Genomic DNA, 14837 nt, shown 5'->3' with positions numbered 1-14837 from the left:
ATAACAGTATGAATTTACAGGATGTAAAATTATAATCAGTAATAGAATTATGCAGTAATAAGGATCTATGTTGTAGTTTTGCCTTCCAAGAGATTTATGAAACACTAATCACTCTACTAGGTGATGTAACAGAATAAGGCTGTGTTAGTCAATAGGGGGAATTTAGGATTACAAGATCTGTGTTGGATAAAAACAGAAGTCTGTATGAGATAAAACATAGAAATATGCCAGTGTCTGGTCCTGAAGAGTTCCATGACAGTGTGAGGAGAAAAGAAGACCTTTTGACAATTTTTAGAAAAGATGCAGCTCATATGCATAACATAAGCTTTGAGTAGAGTTCTATGGTGGGTACAAAAAGCTAAGGCCTTACACATGCTTGAGGTTCTGAGATTCCTCATACCAGTAGTAGTGCTATATGAACTGCTTGAAATATGCAAGTGTACTTAGGCTGTTCCAAAAAGACGGAAAAAAATGACATCATGTCTTCTATTTTCCAGTATGTCAATAAAGGTTTGCAGACAATCTCCCTTTGTTCCATAGATCCCTGCCTTCTGCTGCAAGACAGTGCCTGTTTGTGAATGCACATTTTCTGCAAAGCTCTGTCTATGCTTCGGCCAGGGCTGCAGAAGGGGCAGCTCTTCCTGTCCAGCCTGAGGGGTAGTGTGGCAGGGGTGGTGTGGCAGGGGTGGTTACAGTCCTCTGGCAAAGAGCTTGCTTCGGTTTTGTTACTTCTATGTACAAAGGGACTTTAATTAGCTGTACACTGTCTGAGACAAGAGAGCCTTTATAAGCTTCAAAATGGTCTACAAATAGTGTTTTTGTTCCTTCACTAATGTGTGGGACTCTTCCATGGGATATACAACGGCTATTATGTTATTCAGACAACTGTATCTACGTTGTATCTGGAGCCTGCTTTTTTTGTAGGGTATTTATAAAACCAGCTAATTTATAAACTTCTCAAGTTTGTCTTAAGAAACAAGGTGTCTTTCAAAAGATAATTCAGAATGAACTCATCCTGGTGGCCATCTCTAACCAAATGGAAGAAAAGAAGGTTATCAGGAGTAGCCACTGTGAATTTACTAAGGGGAAATCTTGCCTGACAAATCTGATATCCTTCTGTGAAAGTGTGACCAAATGGGAAGATGAAGGGAGAGCAGTGGATGTCATATACCTTGACTTCAGTAAGGCATTTGACACTGTCTCCTGTAACATTCTTGTAGGAAAACTCAAGAAATGTGGGATAGATGATTGGACTGTGAGGTGGATTGTCAACTGGCTCAACAGCAGAGTTCAGAGGATTGTGATCAGCAGCACAGAGTCAAGTTGGAGGCCTGTGGCCAGCAGAGTTTCCCAGGGATCAATACCGGGTCCAGTTTTGTTCAGTATCTTCATCAACAACCTGGATGAGGGAATGGAGTGCACCTTCAGTAAGTTTGCTGATGACACGAAACTGCGGGGGTGGTTGATACACCAGGAGGTTGTGCTGCTATCCAATGAGATCTGGACAGGCTGGAGCGCTGGGCAAAGGCAAACCTCATGAAGTTCAGTAAGGACAAGTGTAGAGTCCTGCATCTGGGGAGGAATAACACCAGGCACCACTACAGATTAGGGGTCACCCTGCTGGAAAGGAGCCACATGGATCTTGGAGTCCTAGTGAACAGTAAGTTGTCCATGGGACAGCAATGTGCCCTTGTGGCCAAAAGAGGTGCATTAAGACCTGTGTCCAGCAGGTCTAGGGAAGTTTTCCCCCTCTACTCTGCCCTGGTGAGACCACACCTGGAATACTGAGTCCAGTTTTGGGCTCCCCAGTTCAAGAGAGACAAGGATCTACTGGAGAGAGTCCAATGGAGAGCTACAAGGATGATTAAGGGACTTGAATATCTCTTATATAAAGAGAGACTGAGAGAACTGAGGCTGTTTAGTCTCGAGAAGAGAAGGTTGAGAGGGGACCTTATTATTGTGTATAAATATCTGAGAGATGGGTGTCAAGAGGATGAGGCCAGTCTCTTTTCCGTGGTGCTCAGTAATAGGATGAGGAATAACAGGTATAAGCTAGAACACAGGAATTTCCAGCTTAACGTGAGGAGGCACTTTTTTTGCTGTGAGGGTGACAGAGCACTGGAACATGCTGCCCAGAGAGGTTGTGGAGTCTCCTCTGGACACATTTAAAACCTGCCTGGATGCGTTCTTGTGTGATGCTGCTCTGGCAGAGGGGTTGGACTAGATGATCTCCAGAGGTCCCTTCCAACCCCTAACATTCTATGATTCTATGTATTATTCTTTTAATATGTATACTTTTATACTTTTCCAAAACCACAGCAGTTCTCCCTTAATGTAAGTGCTAACTACACTGAAAGTTGTTCTCTACAAGGAAATAAGAGAGTAATCTATCCAGGTAATCGGCAACTAGATTTTACAGCACCCTCTCTACTAACTTGGAATGCAGATACGTCGTAAAGCTGAGATGTAGGACAAAACAATTTTTAATTCAAGGTGATCTGAAGTGAGACAATAAATGGCAGTATCTTAGTGGCAGAAATTAAGATTCCAGAGACCATGACTCCAAAGGCCTCAATCTGTTAAAAATCTCTGGAGAAGTCAGTGTTTACCGATTTCTACCAAAATAAAACCTATGAACACATTTAAAAGAAGAGCAAGACTGGAAAGGAAAGTACTAATAATGGGAGCTGTAAGAATTCTTTCGAAGTGCACCCTGTCAGAGTCACCTTTGTTGTATCTGCATTAGAGTAGTCTCAGCCAGAGAACAGGTACTTCTGTTCCCTTCAGAATCTTGACCTCATTCAACACACAAAACACAATGCTCTTGCTCTAGCCATGAATTAGGGATTGGTAGTAAAAGTAATGAGAACACATCTACTTTACTTCTTGCCCAAGTGAGAAGACACAGAAGCAAGTAAATACAGTAAACAGATGCTTACTGTAGATATAGGCAGCAGATAAAGTAGAATAGTGAAGGGAAAAGAAAGAAAAAAAGAAAAACATTTAAAGTAGGATTGTAATATTGCCTCTGGCAATAGAAGTTTCTGTGGTCTGGTGGGAAAGTCACCCAACTTACATTTCTTAGGGGTGCTCACTAATGACGTATTGCATGTTTTCAAGCTGACCCACCTCATTCACTTTTAATCTTGGTGTCAAAGTACATAGAGAGCCAAGTACTTAATCAGTATCATTCAGTGAGAGCCATTTTTAAAGGGGCATTCAAAGGGAGAATAACCTGCTTTGGTTTAAGCTAAAGTAATTATTTCTAGCATCTATTTAAATCTCATGAGTACCTAAATCCAGCATTTGATAGATGACAGCATTTGGAGTTAAGCAGGAGAATCACCAGTTAAACAGACAAATACATTGAAAACCTTACATTTTTCCAGGGTAAATCCTAACTCTTAGCAACAATGATAGTAACTGTTTAACAATAAAGTGGTCAATAGATTAACTGAGCATAAGCAACCTGTAACTGATTTGCTGAAGCTGCCTTCAGAAGGATATCAACATCAATTGTTTAAGAGTTGAGAGAGTAAAGTGCAAAGCTACCACAACTGAATCAATAAAGAGATGTCTTGAAGGGAGTAGAAGACTGCTTTATCACTAAAGCCAATTTTATTCTGTATTGATGTTATTTACTCTTAGTAACTATTAAATCTGGAAAATTAAACAGGGAGGTGCTTTTTATCCCAAGTGAAAAATACAACTTTGCAACTATTATTGCATCAAAATCTGTCAAATTTATTAGAAACTCTACTGTCAAGATCCTGCCTGAGAAGACAGTAATAGCCTAAGCAATAAAACCATATATACACATGAATTATCATCTGAGCATCTTCTAATGAATGCAAATTAAACAAATGTCTATGGTTTTTACTCAGATTTTAAATATATTTGGTTGGCTTCCTTCTATGTACAGCACCTTCCGATGCAATCACATGAAATACTTTTTTTTTTTACAACTTATTTCTTTCAAATTATTTCCAACAGAAAAAGTGACAGCTAACAATAATTCCCCTGCTATTTTTAACAGCAAAGAGCTAAGGCCTCAAATAAGAATAAATAAAACTTATAGCTAGTTCACATTACATCTTTAAACACGTAATCATCTATTACCAACTACTTTTCCACTCTTGCACATTTGCAAACTGTATTGTAGCCAAAAAAATTCAAAACATTCATTCCTTGGATTAAGGATCCCCTCGACTTGAGCATGGCTACTGGCAAGCTCTGGTGTCAACTTCATGCGCCTGGAAAGATGGCAACATGGATATCACCAATCTTTCTTCACATGGAGATAGAATCTACTAAAAATCACAAGGAAACCAAGTCTCCTGACTCAAATATCAGCAGAGAGATTGTGGAACACACTGAAATCTCGCAAACACATACAGAGAACAAGAGTAGGATAGCTTCAAACACTGAATTGCATTTCTTCTTATTGGTATGATTCAACTGCCTAACTGCTCCACACTGATTATGGACATTGAACATTAACACTGGACTTCCTGTTGGCAATTAACAACATTAAAAATTTCTTGGATAGTTCTTAATTCTTTACCTTTCGATATGATTAAAATAGTACTGCTAAATCCTATTTCTCTGACTTGCACATCTACATTCTCCATGTATATGTCCTATGTATAAAGGAATAACCACTATTGTATTAGTTGCACAGTTCAGTTTCAAATTATTTAAGAAGTAGGAGCATCTTACCAGGACTAGTTCTGTACAACTCAGATGGGCTGCTGACCTTTTGGCTGGAGGGAATCCGCTGATGAAATGGTGGAGGTGTTTTCACTAGGAGAGAAGGATAAGTACATCTACATCTCCTCTTCAGGAACAGCTAAAATGTTGACAGTGATATTAAAATAAATAAAGAAGCAAACATTTCCTTACCATATGATGTCTCTGGTGACAGGGGAAAAGCTGGAGTAGATGGAACAGCTTTATTTCCATTTTTTGCTGGGGAGAAGATTCCTCCATCTATTTCATCTTGGTAACATGCAACAGCCATCTAGGAAATTATAGTGTGAAAATTCCCATTTAACCCTACAACACAGTGGGGCATTTTTCACATTACAGAATGTTGCATATAATCTGACCCATTGTTCCAGCAGAGAGCTCTTGGAACACTGAAAACATGCAAACACACAGAGAGGACAAGAGAAGGACATCCTTAAATATTGAGCTGCATTTCTGAGGTAAGTAGAATTAATTTGTTCTTGCTGCCATGATGCAACTGCCCAATTGCTTCATATTGATTTTGGACACTTAACAGGAACATGGGACTCCCTATTCAATGTGATAAAATATTTCTTGAAAAATTATTAATTCTTCACCTCCTTTGTCTCCACTCCAGGAACTGATGATCCTGGATTTACAGCCTGGTCAGTAGAAGGAGATTTCATCCATCCAAACTTGTTATACGACAGCTGCCCAGGGTCATTGTTGTCATACTGCCCAACACTCAACTTTCTGATCCTTGCCCCTGTTGTATCATCATCTTGCATACCTGTTGCTGAAAACAAATAGGTAAATTGATTAATAAAGTAATATTTTTTCCATTTAGAGCTATTAAAATAAACTTCACTATTGTGCCATCAGTGATGCTGTTCAAGAATGCTCATTAAATACTTGGTTTCATAACTGCTTTATAACTTTATGAAACCACACCAGTGAGGAAAAAAGTGCATTGTAGTTTGCCTTGCTGACAAAAGAACATATTTGCAGTACATCTAGTTCCAGAGGAGTGAGGTAGCATGTTTCTGCTGACGCTCATTTTTGGAAGAGGTTACCCCCATTGCCAGCAGGGCCGCTAGGGGCACCCAAATGGGAAACCTCTCCTTCCATCCCTGGGCACAGTGCAGCTCTCAGCAGCATCCCAGCTTTCCAGGACAGCATTTTCTCTGAAAAAAAAACCCGTTTCTTTTCAGCTAACACAGATCTGGGCTCTTACAAACCCAGCTCACTGTAAACCTTTTGTGACATACATGTCAATCACACTTAATCACAAAAATTATTAGGTAGACACAGGAACTGTAACCTTTTGGTGTCTGAGGAACACAGTGCAAGAGTAAACCAAGCCAGCACAACAATCCAGGGTATTCAAGGGCACAAAGCAGCATTTGTTTCCAACCTCACTATTAAGAGAGTGTCATCAGATACATGTTTATGATTAGCAAAGCTTTATTTCATTCACTTCCACCAACAGGCACTTCCAGAACATTCCTGCAGTGATGGCCTTTTCTACCTGTCTTTGCAAGAATACATCAACAACTAGGATCCCACAGCAGTCCTTACTGTGTAGGTGCAGGACAGTATAAAATCAACTATGCATAGCAACTTTTCAGACACTCCTCTGAGAGTTTTTATGTCTATATACGCAAAAAGTTATTAAAGAATTAGCTATTTCACAGTATCACAGTATGCTAGGGATTGGAAGGGACCTCAAAAGATCATCTAGTCCAATCGCCCTGCCAGAGCAGGAACACCTAGATGATGTTGTAAGGATTTCTAAATTAATTTATTTGCATTGCCTGGTGTCATTTAAACTCTTACAATTACTTCCGTGCAGCATAAGTGTCTGTGTTACAGACGTTTCACCTTGATTGTTGTCCTGGTTTGAGCTAAACAGAACCGATTCTGTTCAGCAGTTTTACTTTCCAGCTCAGTATCTTTGAAGAGGCTGCACTTTATGAAGTTAACGGCATTTTTTGCTGACAGCGTCTGCTACTAGAAGCGATAATGTCTGATGTTTAGAGGTATGCAGAAAGGCTCTTGCCTGTACTTGCTCCTGTAACAACTGAGGCCACTACTGGATCTTGTGTGCCACACTGGGGGTGTCAGGAAGTAAAAGCTTGCACTTCCAGGGAGTAACAGTCCAGATAGGTGACCAACAAGAGTATTCCATCCCATATACGTAATTTTCAGAATAAAGCTGAGGGATCATGGGGGTTAAGCACCTTTCTTTTTTGTTTTGCTCTAATGGCTGGCCTTCAAGGAGGACTCTGTTCTGCTGTTGATCCCTATCCTGAGTTCCTGAATCCTGCTCCCCTATACAGTTCTCTTCTGCTGCTGAGCCCAGGAATTCCCCAGTGCCGCCTTCTCTGCAGTATCAGCGGTGATTGCTTATCAGGGGGGAAACTGTGTTTGATATCCATTTTGTATATATTTGTATATAGTTCCTTATTAGTACTTACTTATTAGTGTTACTATTGTTTTATTAAAGCTGGTTTAGTTTTCCAATCTGGAAATCTCTTTGCTTCATTCCCTTTCCCTTGCCATTCGGGAAGGGAAAGGGGTTAGATAGCATCTCTCAGTGTTTAGAAGCCAGCCCAGTCCTAATCCTCAATAATTTCATAGTACAATTACAAAGCATCAATGCACAAATAGGTTTCTGTATATAACACATTTTATTCAAAATTAAAATACAGACAGGGAATTCAGACTGGAATTCATGGTACTTAAGTGATTCTGTGTTGACATACATATTTATCAGCCTGAATAACTGGCTAGCAAGTAGTGGCTAATCTTTAAAATACTAACAAATCTCTTATAAAACTACAGAATTAGACGCTTTCAAAAACCCAGCTCTGCTACCATCAAAGCCAGTGTGACAGTAACTACTATCGAAAGCAAATAAGATAAACTCTGCTAGTCACTTTTGAAAATTCCACCAAGAGGGTTCAATTTGAGCATCCAAATTTAGCCAGTTATTTATTTTATCAAGTCAATATAAATATGCCTAGCACATCTCAGAAAAGACACAGCTGAGATCTTGTTTTTACTACACCACTTTGAAAACTAAGATACCTTTTAACCATGCATATTTTAAACACTTATTCAACCCTTCTTCTCCTGACTAGAAACTTTGTGTGGTCTTTCAGGTGAAAAGAGTATCTTCCAAAGGCACTTTGAGAAAATCAAACAAGATCTTTAAAGAAAAGGACATAACAGCACAAATATCTTTCCAACCTCTTAAGCAATGCTGAAAAGTCATAAAGTTTTCTACTGAAATTGAAGACACTTAGGAATGTAGACAAAACTCGTACTTCTTCAGAACTTACCAACTTTTTGCATTGGAATTCTTTTTTTAGTTGTAACTTTTGTAAAGAAAAATGAGTGGGAATCACTGTGCAGAATCTCAGAGTTCTCAAAGAGATAATCAGCTGCTTAGCTTTCTAAAAGTACTATTGAGAAATATCTATAACTATTAGTAAGAAAACAACACTAAGCTAAAACTCTTGTCTGCACGTCAACAACAGTGCTCTACCTCATATATTAGCAGATGTCCCAGCTAAACTTCAAAAACTGTTACGCTAACTCTTCACATTATAGGTTTGTATTTAATGGTATGCCTCATGCATTCAGTAAAAAGGTCTGTTACCATGACAACAAGAAAGATGATGCTTACTTGTTTCCACTTGATTCACAGGACTTGTGGGCTAGCCTCAAAATCAGCTTTATGTGACAGTGAGGCAAGCACAGCATACAAGAAAGGAGGTTGTAACAAGGTGGATGTTGGTCTCTTCTCCCAAGTTACTAGCAATAGGACAAGAGGAAATAGCCTCAAGTTGCACCAGGAGAGGTTCAGGTTACATACGAGGAAAAATTTCTTTACTGAGTGATGAGGCATTGGAACAGGCTGCCCAAGGAAGTGGTGGAGTCACCATCCTTGGAGGTGTTAAAAAAATGTGTATATGTGGCACTTCAGTACACAGTTTAGTGATCTTGGTAGTACTGCACTGATGGCTGGACTAGATGATCTTAGAAGTCTTTTCCAACCTTAATGATTCTATGATAGGACTCTCTGGAAATAGCTATTCTTGTGGAGGTGGAAAAATGAGCTGCACCAGTAGCCCTTCTGCCCATTATGTAAGTCCTTTTTCAAAATCCAGCATCATCCATCAAAGACCTTCCCTTAACTTCTATTTAGTTTGAACCACAGCTACCTGTGCATACTACAGACAAACTGGAAACCCCTTACAACAGATAATTATAAAAAAAAGTTCATAACAAATATAAAAGCTTCAGCATCTTGTTGCTTACCCCTCTATAAGGGGCTTTAAATCACATTACGACTTTGTGCATGAAAAGACGCAGTCACCTGAATATTACTACAGGCAATTCAATTGTCCTATTCCTCTGCATTGCTTCTCTTGATGGGGGTTTGTTTTCTGTGTTTTTTTTCTTTTTAACCACAAGCAATGTATTATAGAAAAGACATATATAAACACTATATATAAACTTACCCAAATTGGTTTGAGGCGGGGAGGAAAGATTCTGATACACTGAATCACAACAGGATAAAAATATTTTAGTCTCTAGATTCATGTTATCCTGGTAACTATTACGAACAAGTAAACCCCATATTTAGCAGTTATTTATCCCTTGAATAACCTGTAGGCTCCATGATGTACTTCAAATTATCAAAATAATAATACTTTGCTCACCTTTAGTATTAAGGAGTAGAATAGAATACTTCAGTTAGAAGGGACCTACAATGATCATTAAGTCCAGCTGCCTAATCACTTCATGGCTTACTGAAAGTTAAAGCATGGTATCAAGGGCATTGTCCAAATGCCTCTTACCCACTGACAGGCATGGGGCACTGACCACCTCTCCAAGAAGGCTGCTTCAGGGTTTGACCACCCTTTTGTAAAGAAATGCCTCCTAATGTCAAGTCTGAACCTCCCCTGACTGACATAGCTTTGAGCCATTCCCACTCGTCCTGGCACTGGCACCAGGAAGAAGAAGAGATCAGCACCTCCCTCTCCTCCTCTACAAACCCAGAGTCCTTAGCAGCTCCTCTGAGGACACACCCTTCAGCCCCTTCAACAGATTTCTTGCCCTCCTCTGAAAACATTCAAGGAGCTTAAGATCCTTTTTAAGTTGGCTGGCCCTCCTCACTACAAGGTGAGGCCACACGAATGATGAATAACCTTATAAGGCAATTATATTTGTCAATCATGCCTTTAACCAACTGCAGAGCGGTTTAGACAATGCCAAATGATATCATAGCACCAAGAATTAACTTCAGTCTTGAGCCCCTGATTCTAAACTTTTCACATTTAAATGTAAGATCAAACATGTTTCATTTCATTTCATTTCACTTCATTTCATCTAGTCGAGAGGTGGCATCCCTGGCGGCAGGGAGGCTGGATTAAAATGATCTCTAAGGTCCCTTCCAGCTTAGGCCATTCTATGATCTAGAGCATCCTTTGGAAATTAGCAATCAGCTTCAATGCTTAATGAAAAAATTAATCTCAAAATGCTTCAGACTGATAGATTTGTATTTTTTTAACTAAATAGGTGATCAAAGCTTGTGTACAGATGACGTTGTTTTCCTAAATCAAGAGGTGCTACCAAGCTTTGAACCTAATACTGTTAACTGAAAATTCACACTGGCCTTAACAAGTTTGAAATATTCTATCATCTCAAAATATGGAAAACAATAATTGCTGCCACTAAAAGGGAAGGCATTGATTATTTGGTTTTTACAAGGTAGTAATCTTGAAAGTTCTGTGCTTAAATTATCCAACAAGTTGTAAATATGGTGAATTGTTATGACATTGAAATATAAATGTCAGAACTTGGATGACTAATTTTAACCACTTAACCAACACCTGAGTAACAGTTAAGATCATTTCTGGATAGAGCTTAGGCAGTGCTAACTATTATTTCACAGAGAGCTTTTCACATAGTTAACTTCCATTATTCTGCAACAGGATTTTTTGAATATTGAAAATCTGACAAGCATGTACACAAGCCACAAGTACATGGTCTAAGAAAACTACATGTGATTTGAAGAAACAAAAGGAAACTTACTAGAATGTATACTTAATGAATCAGTCAATAAAACTTAACAGATACTGTAATAAAAAATATGATACCCACAACAAATAACTGCCTTTACAGAGACATAACTTGGAAATCAGCACTGTGTACAACCATGTCACACACAGAGGAGCATACAGGGGAACAGACAAAACAGATGCACTTCAAGTGAGCGTCCCACCACAGCTAAAACCTGTGTAAAAAGTTAGCATAGCATAAAAGAAGCTCTACTGCTTCAAGCCACAGACCAATAAAGCTCAGGGTCTCTTGAGAGAGATACAGTGAAAACTCCCACAAGGTTGTTTTTCCAGTGCCTTCACAGACCTCAGCATAGTTATGACGGCTGAAATAAGACTCTGGGGAGAATTATGTTAGCATTGCAGAAATTCCAGATGCTACTTCCCATACAGCAATTTAAAAAGACCTGCATGACTGACTATCCATTACTATGAAACACAGAGATCCAATGCCACCGGAGGCTTAACAATTCATTAGGAGAAAAAAAAAAAAGTCCAGAAGTTAACTTCGAACAGAGGAGTACTCAGGGACTGCCCCACATATTAAAAAAATATTACCACAACATAAGCCAAACCAAAAGTGATTTTATTCTCTGGCCTCATTTATATTCTACCAAGTTTAAGATTTTTGCAAAAGGCATTTAATGATCAAGCTTTTGAGACAGCTTTATGCTTAAACCAAAGCAAATCTATTTCAAGAATTTAGTATCAGCTTAACAAGCACTGTTATAAATTTAAAGGAAAAATAATATTCTCAAAGATAGCAAGACAACACCTGAGCTAAACATTGTGGTGGAAGAAGGACAGGCAAATGTATACCCAGCTGAAACAAAATTATGGATTTCTCACGCAAGTGCCAACTGAATTATTATGCGCAAATTTTCAGATTCACAGCTCTGTAGGAACACTTTTAAAGGGAATAATCAGAAAAAAAAGCCAACTGAGCTCGGTATCTTCAGTGCCTTAATCTTTTGAAAGTTTATCAGGAAGTGCTACTGCAGTCAAAAAAAATCTCTGTTCTTGAAAAAATACTCGATGTTTAGCAATCACTCACCAGGAAAACATTCTTTTCTTCCCCTATCTAGAATGAATAGTAAATTAAGAGTCCAAACTCCTTATAAGACTTATAAGTCTATGAAGTAAATAAAAAGGTCTAAACTCTACCCCAAATCCAAGTAGTCATTATACCTGTCCATGTAGGTCAGAGTAGCTTCAAAGATCTGGACATACTAATTTTACACTGTGCCAACAACCACAGGCAGCAAGCCTGTTGCGAAACCGAGCTGGTATTTCCAAATCTGTACAGAGATGTCATAATGATACTACACCAAGGGCTACATCCTGAAAGTTATGGGATTGATAAAAATTTGTTGAATAAGTACATAATAAATTTACTTGAAAATTACTGTATTGCTAAATGTAACTAAAATTCCAATTTTAACTTTAGCTGAAAAATTGTTTTACTAAATTCAGGTTAAAATACTGTACTTACTTAAAACTCCAGTTTTAACTTAAAAACTCAGTTTTTAACTTTAGTTTAGCTAAAAATTCCATTTAAATTTCCAGTTAACTACTGTAAAATTAAATACAAGTCAGGTACCAATATTTTCCAGTGTAATGCAAACTACTACATGCTTTGAAGTACATTGTTATTACATGCAAATAAGGCAGATGAGGATTGGGACAAGCTTTGTTTTCCCGTCATTTTACAACTTACATCAGATGGACTGGATTTCCCCTCCCACAGAATATCATGAGTGAATGGGAACATCTGGAACAGTACAATGTTTTTAAAAGCTATTATTTAATGAAGTATGCAAAAAGGATTTCTTCCCCTCTCCTTTGTCTGCAGTGTAGTATGATTTATGATACTGTACTTTGGACCATCTTCAAAGATTAATTTTTGATAAAGGAAAGATCTCTGAAGATGTTCCAAATTTGAAATCAGACGTTTAGCCACCTCATTTTTATTCATTTTGCAGGTTGGCATTTTTTTGAGGGAGGAAGGGAGGGAAGATTTGTGAGGGCTTTGTTTAATGCTCAGTTCTTTACTGAGTTGATAATCTATATAAACTCCATACAAAATGTAAGGCTATGTGAACCATGTATCTGTGTTGTCCCTACCACATTAGGTGACCTAAGCATGTTTTAAGGCGGTATTTTCAAACATGGTAACTCATGCATGAAGAAGAATTAGAATTAGCTGAGAGTGACAACATAATTTCAGCCTTAGGGAAAATACAGCCCCTTTCTTCCTTATGCTGGCCAACATGATACATGTATCTCTGTCATGGCAACGGAATCAGGCTGCCCCCAAATGTTGAATGCATGTGTTGATGTGCTTTGCCTTAGTGTGATCATAGAATTTTTCAACTGCGTCTAAAGTTTATCTAAAGATGCAAATCATAACATTTTAACAGTGAAAAGGCAGGGAGGAGGCTGAGACATGGATAACAGTAATGGTAGATTTTACTGAAAACGGGTAAAAACTTTTCTGTTCTCTACATTTATCAATAGATTCCTGCTTCTACAGTTTTCTAGGTAGAACCAAAACATGGTCTTCTCTACTCAATAAGCATAACCTTTGTGATAAAAGATGGCTGCTTTGAGGAAGTAAGTTTTATAAATGATCTATAACAATAGACTGAAGTGCTGTGTTATTAGGCACAAAAGAATATACACACAGTGAAGTAAAGGAGGACCATAAGGCACCCTCAGCAAGTTTGCAGATGACACCAAGCTGAGTGGTGCAGTCAACATGCCAGAGGGACAGGATGTCCTCCAGAGTGACCTGGACAAGCATGTGAACCTCATGAGGTTCAAGACCAAGTGCAAGGTCCTGCATGTCAGCCAAGGCAACCCTCGTTATCAATACAGGCTAGGGGAGGAGATGACAGAGAACAGCTCTGTGGAAAAGGACTTGAGGGTACTGGTGGACAAAAAGCTGGACGTGAGCCATCAATGTGCACTCGCAGCCCAGAAGGACAATCACATCCTGGACTACATCAAAAGCAGTGTGGCCAGCAGGTTGAGATAGGTGATTCTGCCCCTCTGCTCTGGTGAGCCCTCAACACAAGAAGAATGTTGTTGGAGTAGGTCCAGAGGAGCTCACAAAAATGACCAAAGGGCTGGAGCACCTCTCCTACAAGGACAGACTGAGAGAGCTGAGGCTGTGCAGTCTGGAGAAGAGAAAGCTCCAGGAAGAACCTGTAACAGCTTCCAGTACCTGAAGGGGGCCTACAGGAAAGCTGGGGAAGGACTGTTAACAAGGCTGTGTAGCGATTAGATGAGCGGCAATGGTTTTAAACCAGAATAGAGTAGATTTAGATCAGACATTAGGAAGAAGTTCTTCACTATGAGGGTGATGAAACAGTCCCTGCTCACTGCAGGAGCATTGGACTAGATGAGCTCTAAAGGTCCTTTCCAGCCCAACATATTCTACAATTCTATGGTTCTGTTTAAAATTAGGAACCACTGCAGCACTGTGTTACTAGAAAATGGCAGCTTCTATTATATTACTCATATTACCAGAAACTCATCTCATGTAACAGCAAAAGAATGGAAAATCTTAATACGCAATTCACACCAATTCATGTATGATAAGCGACTCACACAGGACTGAAGGAGAAAAGAGATCATCAGCCACTGTTCTATATGGTTGCTAGAGACATCCTAGCAAAAAGAAATTCAAGGATCACTGTCTACTTCTTCTTATTCTCAAAAACACCTAGCACTTAAACCAAGACATCATTCTGGACAAAACCCATGACTCTGCTACATGAGCAGTCAGTAGTTTGTGCCATGCTAACTTATGTTAAGGGCAGATGAAAATCTCTAGGAAGAAGCATGGAAGAAGAGGTAGCTGTCTATCTGTCAATAAGTGCAGACACAGAAGAAAAGAGAGGTAAAGTACAACCCAGCTGACACAGGTTTCATTAAGCTCATTCTTCCAACTTTGCAGGCCACTGGAAACATGCA

The 14837-nt window shown here is 39.0% G+C and overlaps 1 protein-coding gene across 1 annotated transcript in view; it reads right to left on the bottom strand.

Annotated features, from left to right (window-relative positions):
* Positions 1–4719: 4719 nt before the first annotated feature.
* The window catches only part of TNS3 (tensin 3), a gene marked incomplete at its 3' end in the record, with an annotated part of 64220 nt that continues 54102 nt past the window's right edge, over positions 4720–14837 (bottom strand). Inside the window, exons 13-15 of the mRNA XM_009875850.1 lie at positions 5346–5524; positions 4903–5020; positions 4720–4803 (exon numbers count right to left, since the gene is read on the bottom strand). Of these exons, the coding sequence (XP_009874152.1) occupies positions 4720–4803; positions 4903–5020; positions 5346–5524 (381 nt within the window). The remainder of the gene's footprint in view (positions 4804–4902; positions 5021–5345; positions 5525–14837) is intronic.

This window comes from Apaloderma vittatum, unplaced genomic scaffold (genome assembly GCF_000703405.1).
Source record: "Apaloderma vittatum isolate BGI_N311 unplaced genomic scaffold, ASM70340v1 scaffold1189, whole genome shotgun sequence".
In the NCBI taxonomy this organism is placed as follows: Eukaryota; Metazoa; Chordata; class Aves; order Trogoniformes; family Trogonidae; genus Apaloderma; species Apaloderma vittatum.
Note: the sequence above shows the minus strand (reverse complement) of the source record. Positions and strands in the feature narration are given on the sequence as shown.